Source organism: Lissotriton vulgaris, chromosome 11 (assembly GCF_964263255.1).
Source record: "Lissotriton vulgaris chromosome 11, aLisVul1.2, whole genome shotgun sequence".
In the NCBI taxonomy this organism is placed as follows: domain Eukaryota; kingdom Metazoa; phylum Chordata; class Amphibia; order Caudata; family Salamandridae; genus Lissotriton; species Lissotriton vulgaris.
Window position 1 is genome coordinate 195,376,158 of NC_141699.1, and position 16,502 is coordinate 195,392,659.

At 45.5% G+C, this 16,502-nt stretch overlaps 1 protein-coding gene across 1 annotated transcript in view; it reads left to right on the forward strand.

Annotated features, from left to right (window-relative positions):
• Positions 1-16,502, forward strand: part of USP30 (ubiquitin specific peptidase 30) — a 446,442-nt gene that overhangs the window by 218,834 nt on the left and 211,106 nt on the right. Inside the window, exon 9 of the mRNA XM_086943095.1 lies at positions 10,018-10,104. Coding sequence (XP_086799221.1) covers positions 10,018-10,104 — 87 coding nt within the window. The remainder of the gene's footprint in view (positions 1-10,017; positions 10,105-16,502) is intronic.

Consider the following 16,502-nt stretch of genomic DNA (forward strand, 5'->3'; position numbering starts at 1 on the left):
CATCTTCCAAGAGGGCGTCAACGTACCAGAACAAGAGCGGGTTGAAGAGCACAGCGCCTCCGAAGCTGATGACTCCGACATCGAAGACCTCACTCTGGCGCAGCGGGTCGTAAGGAGAGACGTCGACCTCCTCCATACACCATCCAAAAAGGCTTTGGTCACACCTTCACCTTCGGGCCCAGGTGCCCACCGAGAGACTGATTCCCATGCCCCGCCCTCTGGCTCGCCAAAGAAACCCATTAAGCCTTCAGGCCCATCTAGCTTGAGTCAGCCTGCCGTCTGTACCGAAACTCATTCACCGGCACTGAAAAAGAAAAAACCCTCCTCCTCCGCGCCGAACACTGCCTCCAAATCGAAGCACTCTGCATCAAAACCAACAACCACCGACCATTCGACTCTGAAAAAACTCGGAGCCGAGCAAAAAGCTGCTCCCTAAAAGTTCGGAACAACCTTCGGAGCCGAAAATTTCAGAACCGAAAAAAACTTCGGAACCCAAGAAAACACCGTTTCCACATACAGAGACTGTAAAACCTCACGGGTCCAAGCCAAAAGACAAAACCGTTCCAGAGTCGGTGCCGCGCAAGGCGTCCGAACCTAAAAAGTCTGCGCTGAAAGACAAGCCTCCCTCAGAAGAGCTTTTTCTGCCAGATCCTAAACAATCTTAAAAGACCCCAAAACTGGTCAGCTCATCCTAAGCTCAAAGAAGACACCATTGGATAGGCCTGCACTGGCTCCACCACCAAAAGAACAGAATATTGCCTGATCTCCACTTAGAATTCCTTCTCCATCACCACCACCACCTCTTCCCCTTCCCCACCACATCACTCTCCTACGCCATCTTCTCCACCAAGGGACGATAATGATAGTTCTGACAGCCCTGGGGAGGGTGCAGGTGAACAGCCACTAGGGGACCTTAGTCCATCTTCTTCCCCTGACCCCTGGGACGATTACAACACTCCAGATGTCCCTAATGTTCCACAGGAGGATGTCTACCCCTCTAGACCTTCCCCTCCAGAGGACACAACAGGATTTAATCAGCTGCTTTACAGAGCTGCACTATCCATGGGGTTAACTTACATACAGACCCAGTGGAAGAGGATTTTCTAATTGACACTTTTGACATGTCACAAAGGACCATCTCTATCTTGCCTATGCTAAAAGGAGTCCTCAAGCATGCCCCGAAGTTTTTAAAGATCCTGTCAGGGCTAGAGTTATCAACCCCAGGATCAAGAAAAAATACAAAGCTGCCCCTGCCGACCCAGCTTATAATAAAGGCCTTTACCCTTAGATTCACTAGTAGTTTCCAACGCTAGGAAAAGGGCCAATTCTCAGACTTCCGCTGATGCTCCACCCCCTGATAAAGAGTCCAAACTCTTGGATGCCTCGGGCAATAGAACAGCGTCCCAGGCAGCTAACATATGGCGTATTGCCAACATTCAAGCTTTGTTAGCCAGATACGATAGGGCACATTACGATGAGTTAGAGACCCTATTACAGCACCCTCCAGACAAATATAAAAACAGGACCAATGACCTTATACAAGAGGGAAAAATCATTACTAACACTTCCATTCGATGTTCTCTGGACGCAGCAGACACCGCTTCTAGAGCAGTAAACACAAGTGTCCTTCTGCGTAGACATGCTTGGCTATGCATTTCTGGTTTTAGACCAGAAGTACAAACTTCTATTTTAAACCAACCATTCAATCAGGAACAATTTTTTGGGCCCAATGTCGATTCATCAGTAGAAAAAATGAAAAAGGACACAGACACAGCCAAATCGATGGGAGCATTGCAATCGCAATCTCCCAGACGTTCCCTTTGTCGCTTCTTCTACAAGGGCACCTCCAGAGGCTACCCCTCTGACAACCGCTCCACCTCTTACAAAGCTCCCACCCAGTCTACTTTCACTAGAGGTTACCAGAGAGGCGGTTACAGAGGCAACAATAACAAAGGTAGAGGCAAGACCAATAATATCAGATCTGCCTCCACACCTACCCAATTACTTCCCTCTACTCCCCCAGACCATTCCACTCACTTCCTGTCTGGAACAACATTACCACAGACAGGTGGGTGAGACAAATCGTTCAGTCAGGTTACTGTCTAGAACTTACCTTTACCCCACCACCATACCACCAAGACCGCGTCCGATGCCGTTAGAACATCTATCGCTGCTCAAGCAGGAAGTCATCTTTCTCCTACTGAAAGATGCAATAGAACCAGTTCCCTTGCACCATCAAAACACAGGAGTTTACTCACTGTATTTTCTCATTCCAAAAAAGGATGTCTCTCTAAGACCTATTCTAGACCTAAGACCCCTAAGCCTGTCCATACAATCGGACCATTTCCACATGGTCACACTTCAACAGGTTCTTCCTCTCCTTTCACAAGGCGACTTCCTTGCGAGTGGCCCAGTGGCAGTGGGCTGACTCGCCAGCGCTCAGAGAGCAACCTGTGTATTATCTGTGTATTATCTACTTGTGCCCCGCTGATTGCGAGCGGGTCGCGCTTTCTCGCTTTCCCGGATTTTAAATTGTATTTTAACCCACTATTTCGTTATGCAGGTAAACTAACCTGAAAACCTTACTCTCCCAAGGTAAGCTGCTGGCTGGGGGCTGCCTGGAACCGCCGGTTCCCAGCGCTCGCGGGCGCCATCTTGGATTGGGCTTGTTCCTTTGGAGTGCAGCCCAGACACTCCACCCTCGTCCCGCCCCTATATAAACGGCCGCTATGCGTCAGCGCAGCGGACGAGCGCAGCGGGCGCGACGTAGGCGCGCCGGAGTTGCGCCTGAGTTAAGCTCGTCTGCGCCCGTCCGCGGCCGGACGAGGCCTGGGGCCCGGGATGCTACTACTCCTCTTTCCTATACGCCTTCCACCCTCAGGTATTTACATGCCTCCGCCGGCCCTCTCCCCTCTGACACCTGGGCTCGTATTACATCTCTCGGCATCGCAGGCACTCCAACCCCTAACATAGCGCCGACCCCCTCTCTGGTCACCCCGGCTATCACGGAGTCGTCCATTCGGGTATTATATCTAAATACCCGATCAATGGTCAAGCACCAAGTCGATATCCTACAGCTACTGATGTCTGAAAACCCCGATGTCCTGCTGTTATCAGAGACTCGGCTCACTGACGACTCCCTTCCAGACATCTTGGCCACACTACCCCCCGACTACTTTCTGCTGAACACCAACCGAGCTGGGGGTCGCACCGGGGGAGGGGTGGTGGCAATCATTCGCAAGGATCTTAAGATCATTGCCTCTGCGGCCATGACCCTGCCGGAAGTGGACACCTTGGTCCTCAGCCTGGGGACTGAAGTAGGCGCAGTCACTCTGGTGCTACTATACCGTCCTCCCCACCCCATGCCCTCCTTCCCTTCTTCTTTTATCGACCAGCTGACCAATATTGCTACCTGCTCCCCCCGTATTGTCATCATCGGTGACTTTAATTATTGGTTCCAGCATGAGGACGCTGGCTCACATGCTATCGAACTATTCGAGGGTCTCTCGAGCCTGAATTTTACCCAACTAATCAGGTCAGCCACCCATAAGGGTGGCCATATCCTCGACCATATCTGGACCCATGGAGTCACATCCTCCTGCCCACTTATAACTCCTTGTGTGTGGTCAGACCACCTTTTGATCGACACCACATTCTCGGTGGTTGGCCAGATTAGAGCACCTCTACGGGAGGGTGGCATGGCTCGCAAGTGGAAGGCTGTCGACCCCCCCAAACTATTGGATCACCTCTCCCAAACGCCCCCCCTGCTACCCGATGACACGGGCACTGACGAGCTATGCAGGCTCGTGACAGACTGGCTCACCACAGCCAGTGACATTTTTGCTCCCCTTACTAAGTTTCCCCAATCCCGCCACTGCCATTCTCACAAATGGTTTACTCCCCTTTTAAAAACCCTTCACTTAGAACTCCGCCAGTCTGAACGCAAGTGGAGGAGGGACTACTGCGCCACAAGCAGAGACGCCTATGTAGCTGCACGCAATAGGTATAAACTTGCCATCCTGGAAGCCAAAAAAACCTATGCTTCTGGAAAAATTCTGTCTGCCCCCTGTCAGTCTAAGGAAATCTTTAAGGTGCTTACCGAATTCACTTCCGACCCCAGAACGCTCCCCACTCAGGCCCCCACACAGGAAGCATGTAACACTCTCAGCACCTTCTTTATCGATAAAATCGTATCAATCAAGGACACCATACCCATTATGATTCCTGGCGCTGGATCTGTCTCCCCTCCTCACAATTCTTCCTCTTTCACTCAATTTCCCCTCTTAGATTCTACATCTCTGGCGACTCTCGCCACCCGCGTCAAGTCGGGATCTCCAGACGACTGCTGCCCTCCCTCCATACTCCGGGACATCTGCCATTCTTTACCCGACTGCATCCTTCCTCTGCTAAACTCTTCTCTCTCTTCTGGTATGGTGCCGGGTTCCTTCAAGGAGGCCGTGCTGGTGCCCCTCCTGAAGAAACCGGGGGCTGACCCCGCTGTCCCGGCAAACTACCGCCCTATCTCCCTCTTACCTTTTCTTGTCAAAGATCCTGGAAGCCCACGTCACCTCCTGTCTCTCCCTGTTCATCGAGAAATCCAACTTCCTCGAGACCAACCAGGCAGGCTTCAGACCCGGCCACTCTACGGAGACAGTGATCTTGGCCGTGCTGGATGCCCTGAGAGACGGTGTGGACAAGGCTGTTCCCCAGGCCCTGGTATTATTAGACCTGTCAGCCGCCTTCGACACGGTGGACCATAACATCCTTCTCCACCGTGTCGAACAGGCTGGCATCCAGGACCTGGCGCTGGCCTGGGTCAGATCCTTTCTGACAGGCAGGTCCCAGACCCTCAGCCTGGGCTCCTTTAGAGCTCCCAGAGAGCATTCGCTCTGCGGGGTTCCCCAGGGCTCTTCTCTGTCCCCTCTTCTTTTCAATCTCTATCTTCGCCCCCTTCTTTTTTCTCTGAGGCAGTGGGACGTTACCGTGTTTAACTACGCGGACGACCTGCAACTCATCTTTTCTCTTAACTCCCCTTCTGCTATCCCCAACTTTCAAGCAGTTATGTCCCACATTCTCCAGTGGATGGGCCACAATCAGTTAAAACTGAACCCCGGAAAGACGGAGCTTCTCCTCCCCGGCAAGAGTGCCTCCTTTTGGGGGCCTCAATTCTGGCCGGTGGACATGGGCCCCCCTCCCACCCCTGCAGCTTCGGTGAAGAGCCTGGGGGTTACCATCGACTCCGCCTTATCCCTGGGGCCGCAGGTAGGGACCGTGGTTTCGTCCTGCATCTACCAACTGCGCAGGATCAGGAAAGTGGCATATCTCTTCACACCTGATGCCCTCCTGCACGTCATCATGGCCCTCGTCCTCTCCCGCCTAGACTTTTCCAATTCGATCTACCACGGCCTGTCCAAAACATCGATGGCTAGACTACAAGTGGTCCAAAATAAGGCGGCGAGACTAGCTTTAGGGATTCCGAAGTGGCAATCTGCCAGGCCCCTCCTTGTCAAACTCCACTGGCTCCCTGTCGCCTCCAGGGCAGCCTTCAAGACCGGCTGCCTTGTCTTTAAGTCACTACTTGGCCCCTGCCCTGCTTTTGTCAAATCCCTTATCAGTCCCTACTGCCCATCCCGTACCCTGAGATCTTCTCACCTTCATCTTCTGACTGTTCCTTCCTTCAAGCTCTGTAGATCTGGAGGCCGGAGATTTGCTTACCTGGCCCCCAAGCTTTGGAACTCTTTTCCTCTCCCCCTCAAAATCTCCAACTCCCTAACCCTCTTTCGCAAGTCTTTAAAAACCTGGCTCTTCCCCCAATCTGTCTAGTCTCTCTGTCTCCTGTACTCTCTACCAGCGCCAGGAAACCCATGGTGTCAGCGCGCTTTATAAGTTCCCCCTACGATACGATACGATACGATACACTCTAGATCTCAAGGATGACTACTTTCATATTCCCATTCACGCATCTCACAGGAGATACCTCAGGTTTGTAGTGGACGATCAACACTACCAATTCAAAGTACTCCCATTCCGAGTCACCACAGCACCTCGAGTATTCACCAAGTGCCTGGCAGTAGTTGCAGCTCATCTCAGAAGACAACACATTCATGTCTTCTCATATCTAGACGACCGGCTAATAAAAGCCAGCTCATACAGTCCGTGTGTACATCACACGAACGCTACTATTCAACTACTCACCAACTTAGGATTCACGGCTAATAAAAGCCAGCTCATACAGTCAGTGTGTACATCACACTAACGCTACTATTCAACTACTCACCAACCTAGGATTCACAGTAAATCATGCAAAGTCTCATCTGCGACTGTCCCACATACAACAATACCTGGGTGCCACAATAGACACCACAAAAGCTCTAGCTTATCCCAATCCAGCCAGGATAGAAAGCATGCAAACCCTAATAACCAGATTTCAGCCACAACACTCTCTTCCAGCTCGAGTGTTCATGCAGCTCATAGGGGTGATGGCCTCTTGCATATTCATAGTGCCTCACGCAAGATTCCAGATGCGTCCTCTACAAGAGTGTCTAGCATGACAATGGAACCTGGCTCAAGGTCAGCTAACAGATCTGGTGTTGGTAGACGGTCCCACTCATCGCTCCCTGCAGTGGTGGAAAACCAAAAACCTTTTCAAAGGGCGACAATTGATAGAGGCAGTTCCACAGATAGTCATGACAGCGGACACATCGCTCTCTGGCTGGGGAGCTCATCTATTGTATCACACCATGCAGGGCACGTGGACTCCACAACAAAAATTACTCCACATTAACCATCTGCATTTATTAGCCATATTTCTAGCCCTTAAAGCATTCTAAAAACAAATATCAGGCAAAGCTGTCCTAGTCCGAACAGACAACATGACAGCAACGTATTACATACAGAAGCAAGGCAGGATACACTCCCTACAACTCTACCAGCTAGCACAAAATATATGGAGATGGGCTATTCCCTAGAACATTTTTATCCTAGCCCAACATGTTCCAGGACTCCAGAACAATATCACAGATCTGTTAAGTCGTCAAACTCAACAGATTCACGAGTGGGAACTTCATCTGCAAGTTCTTCAACCGTTTTTCCACATGTGGGGACAACCAGACATAGACCTCTTCGCCACACACGAAAGTGCCAAATGCCCAAGCTTCACCGTCAGATATCCACACCCAGTGTCTAAAGGCAATGCGATGTGGAGAAATTGGTCAGGCAGATTTGCGTACGCTTTTCGCCTCTCCCACTCATTCCACTGGTGGTGCGCAAACTGCAGCAATACTCACTGACACTTATCCTGGTTGCTCCAACATGGGCCAGACAACCGTGGTACACAATATTCCTACAACTATCGGTACTCCCACACCAAAAACTACAACTCTTCCCCACACCTCTTAACCCAGTACTGTGGAGAGATGAGACCTAGCGATCTGGCTCCTGAAGTCTTAGAGTTTGGTTACCTTAACCTTCCCCCTGATTGTATGAACTACGCAGCCAAGTGGAAAAGATTTGTTATATACTGTAACAACAACAATATCAATCCATTTGATGTGTCTATTCAACACATCATTACATCTTCAAATGTCTAGCCTAGCATACACATCTATTAGGCTGCACCTCGCTGCCATTGCAGCCTACTTACAAAATAGGCAACATTTATTGCTATTCAGAGTACCTGCCATCAAAGCATTTATGGAAGGTCTCAAAAGAGTAATTCCTCCCAGGGTACCACCCTCACCTGTATGGAATTTGAATATTATTCTCACAAGACTAATGGGCCCTCCATTCGAACCTCTGCATAAATGTGAGTTACAATTTCTTACATGAAAAGTCGCTTTCCTTGTGGCCATTACTTCCCTTAGAAGGGTTAGTGAAATACAATCACTCACTATTCAAGAACCATTTCTACAACTCCATCATAACAAAGTGATTCTTAAAACCAATCCAAAATTCCTTCATAAGGTTATTTCTCCCTTTCACCTCAGTCTGTGGAGTTGCCAGTTTTATTCTCGCAACCACATAGTTGCAGAAAGAGCTCTACATACTCTTGATATAAATAGAGCACTCCTTTATTACATTGAAAGAACAAAACCTTTTCGTAAAACAAAACAACTTTTTGTGTCTTTTTCACCACCTCCTAAAGGCAACCCCATATCAAAATCTGGAATTGCCGTTTTTCAGCCCTTCTTCTACTGGGGAGCCCCCTAGAAGCTGAAGACCGAGCCCTGGTAGAAGAATGACCCACTCCTCCCCCTGGAGTTCCACCTGAAGACTTGGCCTGTTTTCTTCTCTCTTCAGCTCCCTGAAGTCGAATTCTTTCTCGGTCAGGCAGAGTACATTTTGAGAAGGTTTTGCAGATGGAACAAGCATCAGGAACATGACAAATTATGCACACTCTGAGGATCCGTCTTGGCCTTCTCCTTGTCACTGTCTGGGCACCTATCAAAAAGAGATGGCATTTTAAGTGAGAAAAAAAACAGAAACACAAAGAGGAAGACCAAAGATGTCGAGTAAAGCAGTTAAATGCTAAATTCAGAACTGAATTTTGAAGAGAAATATCAAATTGGTGGAGCTCAATGCTCCAGGGTCTTGACAGCAGGAGCCAGAAAAAAAACCTGAAGTAACTGCTACTACTGGCTCTGCATGATGAGATACTGGTGGTCTCTGGGATCTTAAAGGCACAGCTTTTTTTAAAGACATAATGGCAGCCTATGAAGGCTACTCTATCCTTTCCTTTCAATAATATCATGAAAAAAGGGATTTTTTGAAGGAGATTATTCTGTGTGTTTGATACTATTAAAACTACACAAATGTAGTCTACTGGCTACCTTTTTTCAATTCCTGATGAGGATGCAGCCAGTGTAGCCTATGTATTTAGGCTGCATTATTTTCTTTCTATCTCTTAATTGTCTGTTCAGGCCTTCCTGAAGAAAGGCGAAAAATATCAAAATAAAAAGATATATCTAAAGAAGTGCTCCGGGTTCCCAGCACGTGGGCGGGACTATTCAAGTGCCTATAACTTATGGAAATACCCCTACTAGAGAACAGGAGTTGCAGGTAAGAAACCGTTTCTTCTTTTGCCATTAAAAAGGAAGATGTCTAACACAGTGGAGAACCAACGTGAAAAGGAGAGCAAAGCTGCAGTAAGAAGCTCCACCGTTAACTGAGGAAGATGTTGAGTTTGCAACAACAACTTAATAAGCTGCGGACACCAATGTATATTCCTTCTCCTGGATGTGCACATTATGCCACCAAGTGCTGAAAATCCAACATCCAAGCCCATACTCATTTGGGACATTGCCATGATCAAGCACCTCATGCTTTAGACCCAAATTGTTTTTTCTTGCAGACATAGAGCACTAGAGTCAGAAGCAGGAAGACAAAGGAGTTCTAGCTAATGTTCTTCAAACTCGAGTAGAAGTCTGATACAGGGATGACAGTGTTTGCCATATATTGCAGAAAATGCAAAAATAATCATCTGTGCTCCGGAGGAAAACCTAAGAGATCTCTCTATCGAGTAAACGGACACTTCAAGAGGGACCACAAGCGCTTATTCGAAAGCTTGGATGTTGCGCATTTCCATTGAGTGGCTACCCACCCACGCAGAGTGGGTCTCAGGGCTTGTCTTGCAAGCTAGGCCTTGCAGCCCACCCTGCTGCGCATATCTGAAGACCGTGTGCTGTTGAGGTTTGCCACCCATAGAGGGTGGATTGCAGAGCCTGGCAAGCACTGGAGGGATTTTCAGATCTAGGTGTGAGGACGTCCTGTTGAAAGAAGTCGGTATGGTACATTGTTTGGGAAACAGCTGCAAATTTGCAAATTAAAGGAAGGATGAGCTACATGTAGCTGTCATTTTTTTAAGCTTTAAAAACTAATACACTTAGTAATTCAAAATGATCAATGATGAACATGATGACAACTGAAAGCTGTAGTGGCACTCATAAATATACAAATGTGTTTTACCAATTTTGGTGCACAATATGTTTTTGTGCTGTAAAATGTTGTCTCTACTTGCAGGGTCGTCCATTGACACTGGATCACTGTCTCCAGCATTTTATTTCTTCTGAATCGGTTAAAGATGTTGTCTGTGAAAATTGCACAAAGGTAGGTAGATATTTGCAAATATTGTGTTCATTTTTTCTGTTTGATGTTTTTGCTTTTAAAATATGTATGCACAATGAATCCTTAATATTCTAATGTCAGTGTGATAGGCCACCTCTCTGAACTACTGACCTTCTTGGTGATACCTAAGTTGTCATGGTGGTAGCTTAATAGCTCTGTTGTACAAAGCTACGTTGGCTTCAATTGTAGTTGGGTGACAGGGCTCTTCATCCTTAGTTATGGTTATCAACAGTAACACGAAGTAACCGTAAGATTTATCCTCTACCTAATACTGCTGTATTAAATCGATGTGCACATTAAACTATGAAAAAGAGAGAAAGCAGATCTTAATTAAAGTACTACTAGTATGCAGCAAGTAAAAGTACCCACTCTTCGCCACAATTCTTAGACTGCAGTAAAACAATTATGGCCGTTAGACAGCAAAGGGTTACAAATGTCTACTGCACATATTTGTGGGTTTCTTTGTTAATCTGTTAGATTGGTGTTAGACATGCCGGTAACAGTGCTGATCATAGTGTCTGTCTCTATACTGTCCTCTAAAGGTTTTTATTTATCAGCTAAGGATTGTCGCCCAATTCATAATTGTAGAGAAAACTAGATTTTATTTTTACCATACTGTCAAATCATTTTTCTTCAGCACTGGATCTTTCATAGGCTTGATTTATTCCCTGTTGTGAGGATGGTAACCCGTGAAAGTCAATGTCCGAAAAGCAGTGTACCATTACATTCACTAACATTGAAAAATATCATAGCATTCCTTTAACTTGCAGCCGTCTGAGGATGGAGCTTAGCCTACTTTGCTACACTGGAAGATAGGAACCCTATTAGAATATGCTTATTTTCTTTATTGTTTTTGTAAAGAAAAAAAGGCCAACCACTAAACAATTAACTGTTATAAATATATCTTCATGACAATTTGTTTAGGAACGGTTGGGTGTAAATATTTGTAGGCTTTGATAGGAATAGCAAAAGGTGGTTCATTAGTTCCAAAGAAATGTTTATTAGTTGGGTAATGCACATTTTTATCAAACTTTGCAACTGCACAGTCTGTGTCAAATCTACAGCCTTTTGTCCTGTGCCTATTCCTCAAACTCCTTCATCTCAGCACACTACGCCTGTTAAACCCCTAGGCCTTTCAAACCAGCTTCTCTGCAGTCTTTCCCAAAAGTTCCTATTGATAAGGATGCTGCATCTTCAAGTAGTGTTGATGATAAGAGCAATAACCTACAATAGTCAGGTGATTATTATGACGAGTATGAAAATGTAGAGGGTACTGCTGGCCTCGGTGCAAACATCCACAATAAAGATGTGGAATGGGACCAGTTTGTTGCTCATGATGGAGCACGTCCAGACCCTTTTCCAAGATATTTATCCTGAAACATTTGCACGTTCCACCGATCTGGTAGTAGAGGCATCTCCGAGATTCAGCATGCCTGTGCCCACTTGGGAAAGTTGTTTTTCTTTTTGATTTTAAGGAGAAGGCTCACTGAACTGTTAGAACAATTCCATCCATGATCACGTTTGGGAAGAAGCTCTTTTAATAAAGAAAAAGTAAATTTACTGCAAAGGTAAATTTATTGTGCATTGGAAAGAAATGTAGCTACAGAGTCTCCTCCAGTCTACATCCTACATCAAGATTAAGCTAATTCAGTAGTTTCCACAGCTGCTAAATGCAGTTCGCAGTCCTGCAATACCCTGCATATTTCCCAACGGATAGAGAAGGGGGTAAATGGGACTCCTTGGGGAAGCACATCAATGTTGTAGCAGCAGATTCTGTTAATATTGCCAGTACCTCTGTAGTAGTGGCCAGATAGGACCCCTAACTATAGATTGATATAGATCCTTTCCTTGCTAGTCATCTGGTACAGGTCAGAATTCAAGCAAGGGTGATTTTGAGGGAGGAAAGTAAGCCTCAACTTCTCTAACTGACACAGCTATTGATATTGATATTTGAGGCTTTTGCCACATTGGGGATGTTGTGGTGCTGCGTCACTATGGATGGCTCATAAGTTCTATTTCCAGGTCTGGGGTGCAATCTAAAATTATGGACATGCTCTTCGATGGGCAGAATGTTTCTGGCAAGAAAGTAGACGAGATCCTGTAGATAATCAAAGCGAGAAGACACCACACAATCACTGGGGTCTGTGCCGAACAGTCACTGCTTCAAGTACCAGTACCAAAGACCTTTCCACCAGGGATCCAGTTTTCATCAGGACATACAGAATAGGTCTCAGTTCTGTTTCACATCTACAAAGACTGCAGTGTCCCCATTCTAGCAAGCAAGGACAAAAGCATAGCGATAACAAAACTTCAAAGTTTGGAGATAAGAGAAATTGAAATTCACTTGACCAGGCTCTCCTCCTCCCTCTTTACACTGCTGTTGGAAGTCCGGATAACTCCAAAAATTGCAGATTTTAATTTCAGACTGTGGCTATTGGATGTAGTCAAACATGACCATCTGCTATAATTCATAGAAAAACACCACCGTCCTCTCCAAGGAGGGGAAATGCACATCATGTAATTGAACTGGAATTGGAGACTGCCAGATTCAGAAAAGGGTATAGTATTTTATTTGAGTCTTTCTTATACTAAAGAAATCTAGAGAATGGCAGCCGGTGCTGGACTTAAGGCACCTCTGCAAATACCTCTAAAAGCAGAGGTTTCCGATGATTCCAGTAAAGGATATTCTACTGTTCATCATAAAAGGGGATGTTTTATCTGCATTAGATCTAGAAGATGCATATTTGAACATACCAATTTATGCAAATCATGGAATTTTGTGTTTTCACTTCACAACGGCAAATCACCTTTTACAACTAAAGGCACTTCCTTCAAGCTGAAATCTGCCACACAAGTGTTTACCAAGTACAAGTTACTGGCAGGTGCTTATCTTCAGGGGGAAAAAGGGTTATGTGCCCTCCCCATATCTAGATGGTTAGTTAACCCGAGTCTCAGAGCTAAAGCAAGCTAGGATTATGCTGATGAGCACTGCAGACACGCTAAACAATTCTGGTTGGTTACTGTTGGAAAGTGAGTTCTGTATTTAACCATCAACAACATATTACTAGTAGAGGAGGAGGCAGTCTTCCATTGTTAGACAGAGGGAACAAGCTGATGTGACTGGCATCTCTTTTGTGTTCAAGAGGAAAGCTGCATCCAGAATGTTATAAGCATTGTTGGAGAGCATTTCTTCATGCATTCTGACTCCATGCCACCTGTGAAATCTAAATGAAAATAAGAGTCCTCCAAATGCGTAAATCCAATGTAGGTTTTATTGTAGAGGTGAAACTTCAGCCGCAGCTCCTCCTATAGGGAAAAAAATAAAGCCCCCCAAAAAACAAGAAAGCAGAACAACTAACAAAGAAGAATGTTCAAGAAAGAATAAACATCACTTAAACACCACAATGTTGCTTTTCTTTAGCAGTTTGACCTTTACAACATCTCCAAACTTAACAGCCATGGGTTTAACAGTTTTACGCTTATCATACTCCCCTTTTTTGTTTTGCAACAAGAGTTCCTTAATATGGTTTCTTTCAAATAGTATTTCTTTCAAGGGGGAAAACTCATAATAAACTTAAACCCAAGTCGGACATATCCTGATGCAAGGCCTGTGTTTCTCAAACAGTTCAAATGGACCTTCACCAGTAGTGGTATGAAGAGTAAATCTATACTCCTCCACTCTTTTTCACCAGTTACACCCAACTGACCCTTAGGGATTTTGACAATTTTGTGGTTTCCCCTTCAGTGTCCTATTAAATCATCCCACCATGCCATTGGTTTCTGGGTGGTACAAAGCATACTTTTTATGACAAAATCCCATTATCTGTGAAGATACACTTGGGATTCCCCTCTTTGGAAAATACATCAGTCATAAACTTGATCATCGTTGATGTGGTAACTATCCTAGTAACCCATACTTCAGGCCTTAAGCATATCCATCGGCACTAGTAAATACTCAGTGGAGCCTCAGTTGACCGACCCCTCCCCCCAACCCCCCCCCCCCCCCCCCCCCCCCTCCACCCCAACCAATGTCAAAGCCTGTTTTGTCACAAACCTCCTTGGGTATCTCTCGATAAACCATTGGAGATGTTTTTTCTTTGTCACTCACCTCAACTCATAACAGTTCCTCAACCATCACATCCATGCCTGCCCACTAATAGGAGCAACACAACATTTCCTTCCTTGGTTTGGCAAATAACTTGGTGGCCTTCATGAGCAAGATGTACCAATAGCTCTTTCACTCCAACTGGAGGAACAGGTCTTCTACTTTGAAGTTTAAAGTTATTGTTGACAGAAAATTTCATCCAACACGTTACCAAATCCTGCCAATCTCTCATCACGGGCGTCATTTTCTTACCATCCATAATGGCTTCGCATACATTCTTCAAAGCAATATCTTTCTCTGTTTCAGGGAACCATCCCTCCTCACACACACAACCCAAGGTGGTGTTAGAAACCTTAACATTGTCCACTAACCACCAGGCGTCACTGTCTTCATCAGTCTCTAGGGAATCCACCAGTAAGCTCGACAAGCAAATCAGCAGCTTTATTATTTACGCCTGGCTAGTATGACACTTTAAAATGATAATTCTGTAATGCCACCAAACACCTGCAGATGCGAGAAGAGATCCAACCCCTTCTTACCAACTACGTCTATGCAATGGTTTATGGTTTAATTTAATCACAAATTTACCACCCCACACAAACAGTTTGTACTTTCCAATTGCCCAATGTACAGCCAGTTGCAAAAAGAACAATTGATACACAGAGTTCAGAACAATGTCATACATTCACCCCAGATCTGGGCCTAAATTCGTTGTTTTTGTTGCTCGTCATGCAATTCCAGTTTGAACCCAGCAATATGCAAATCAGTCTTGACCCTGCACCCAGTGGGAACAGTCAAGCCCGAGCTGCCAGGCCAGGTCCTCCCTGGACTGGTAACAAGCATCCTAGGACCGGTTTCAGGGTTTCACCCATCATCAGCCAGGATATGTTGACTCCAGTGGCATGGAGTGCACAGCCTCCTTTTCAATCATAGATTTTTTCTTTTCAGCCCCCGTCAAAGATCTAAAGGCGAAGGCTATAGTGAACTCACCACAATCTTGATGCTGTTTTAGCAGAGCACCAATAGCGTTGTCACTCCGTGGTCACACAACAAGGTGAACGTGGAATAAAACTTAAAATTGTTCTGTTTAAAAACTCACCTTCGAATCAGTAAATTCCTTCTGACATTCCTCACTCCTCGTGAACTGGACACCTTTTATAAGAAGGTTATGAATGTCCTAGAACTCAGCCATACAAAGAAACAAATGTACCTCTTCTTTTTTTCGTGGGATCAGGCTAGATCAATATGTTTTCAATTAAATTGGTTTTAGGTCTTACACCCTCTTCAGTGATGTGTCCTAGATATGAAATTTTGGGACAGCAACATTTGCATTTATTAGCTTTAAGTGTGATCAACTTTTCTGATTTTGTCAAAATGATCCACAGTGGTGTTACTAAAATGAATAAATCAAAACATAATCTTGAAAAAATATGACCCCCCTTCCTAATTTCCTAGGATTTCTGTCATAAGTCTCTGAAACACCAAGGCTGGAGAACAAAAACAAAAAGGCACTCTGGTAAAGCAGAGCACACCAAAAGGCATGATAAATGCAATGAGGTCCTTAGAATTGTCACTCAAATGCACTTGATGGTATGCAGATGTTAGATCAAGCGTATAAAAAAATTTAGCATTCCCCATTAAACCTATCATATCCATAATATTCAGCAAAGGAAATCTGTCTACAATAACCTCTTTGTTGAGGTATCTCAGATCTACACAAAGACTTATGTTACCAAAACGTTTTTGGCCACAACCACTGGAGCCACCCACTGAGAGGCTTCTACTGTTTCAATTATTCCCTATCCTTTTGGGTGTTCTAACTCCTTTTTAGGTCTCGCCTAGGCTGCACATACGCTGCCTTTGGGAAACCGCCCAGTGCTTCCCATTGGTTCTTTCATCTACCTTTTATACATTCCTTTGTTTTTATTAGTGAATAGTTTACATTAGTCCCACTGTTTTGTTGTACCCTGCAGCCTGCCCCCTCTCCATGGATCCTTTCACTATTAGCCATGTGTTTTAGTTTCTGTGCACTACTTTTTGTTTCCACTCTCTCCTTGTTGGTCTCCCTGTATTAATGCATTCATCAGAAACATCAGGCCCTCCTCTTTGCCGTGAAGCAATGGCAAAGAGGAGGGCAAATGCCAGGCAGCGGTCTCACCTTAAAGAATGTGTGACTACAGGGAGACGCTCCTTCTCCCTCGCCATTTCAAGTCTGCTAACTGACTGAACTTGATTCCTCGACAGTGTGAGTTACAAACCCTGATCAAGAAGGGAA